The 670-nt window shown below is 72.4% G+C and overlaps 1 protein-coding gene across 1 annotated transcript in view; it reads right to left on the minus strand.

The window, feature by feature from the left end:
* Positions 1-332: 332 nt before the first annotated feature.
* The window catches only part of MVP (major vault protein), a gene marked incomplete at both ends in the record, with an annotated part of 11,655 nt that continues 11,317 nt past the window's right edge, over positions 333-670 (minus strand). The window contains one exon of the mRNA XM_026052347.1: positions 333-471. Within this exon, the coding sequence (XP_025908132.1) occupies positions 333-471 (139 nt within the window). The remainder of the gene's footprint in view (positions 472-670) is intronic.

A 670-nucleotide genomic window follows, 5' to 3' on the forward strand; every position in this document is an offset into this window, starting at 1 on the left:
TGACATGGGGTGACACAGATGACACCGGGTGATACCGGGTGACACGGGGTGACGCGGGTGATGCGGGTGACACAGGGTGACATGGGAGGTGACAGGGTGACGTGGGTGACCCAGGGTGACACAGGTGACACCAGGTGACCCGGGGTGACGCGGGTGACCTGGGGTGACGCGGGTGATGCAGGGTGACACCGGGTGACGCGGGTGACACCAGGTGACCCGGGGTGACGCGGGTGACACTGGGTGACACCGGGTGACCCGGGGTGACGCGGGTGACACCGGGTGACACCAGGTGACCCGGGGTGACGCGGGTGACGCGGGTGACGCGGCGGCACCTTGTGGAAGTCGTCGAAGGAGACGGCGGCCACGGCGCCCCGCACCCGCGACGCCAGCGCCTTGCACGCGTCGCCCACGAAGTCGGGCACGCTGAAGAGGCGCCCCAGCTCCGCGGGGTCCTCGGGGACCTCGAAGTGCCTGCGGGCGGGGCCTGCCTCGGGACACGCCCCCGAGATGGACACGCCCCCTCCCCGAGCTCCGCGGGGTCCTCCAAGTGCCTGCGGGGGCGGGGCCTGACTGGGCCCCGCCTCGACCCCAATGGCCCCGCCTCCATGTCCCAGGCCCCGGCCCCTAGGCCCCGCCCACCAGCTGTAGGTCAGCTGCAGGCGCGCGTGGT

The sequence above is a fragment of the Nothoprocta perdicaria genome, unplaced genomic scaffold (genome assembly GCF_003342845.1).
Source record: "Nothoprocta perdicaria isolate Ctin4 unplaced genomic scaffold, notPer1 scaffold_871, whole genome shotgun sequence".
NCBI lineage: Eukaryota > Metazoa > Chordata > Aves > Tinamiformes > Tinamidae > Nothoprocta > Nothoprocta perdicaria.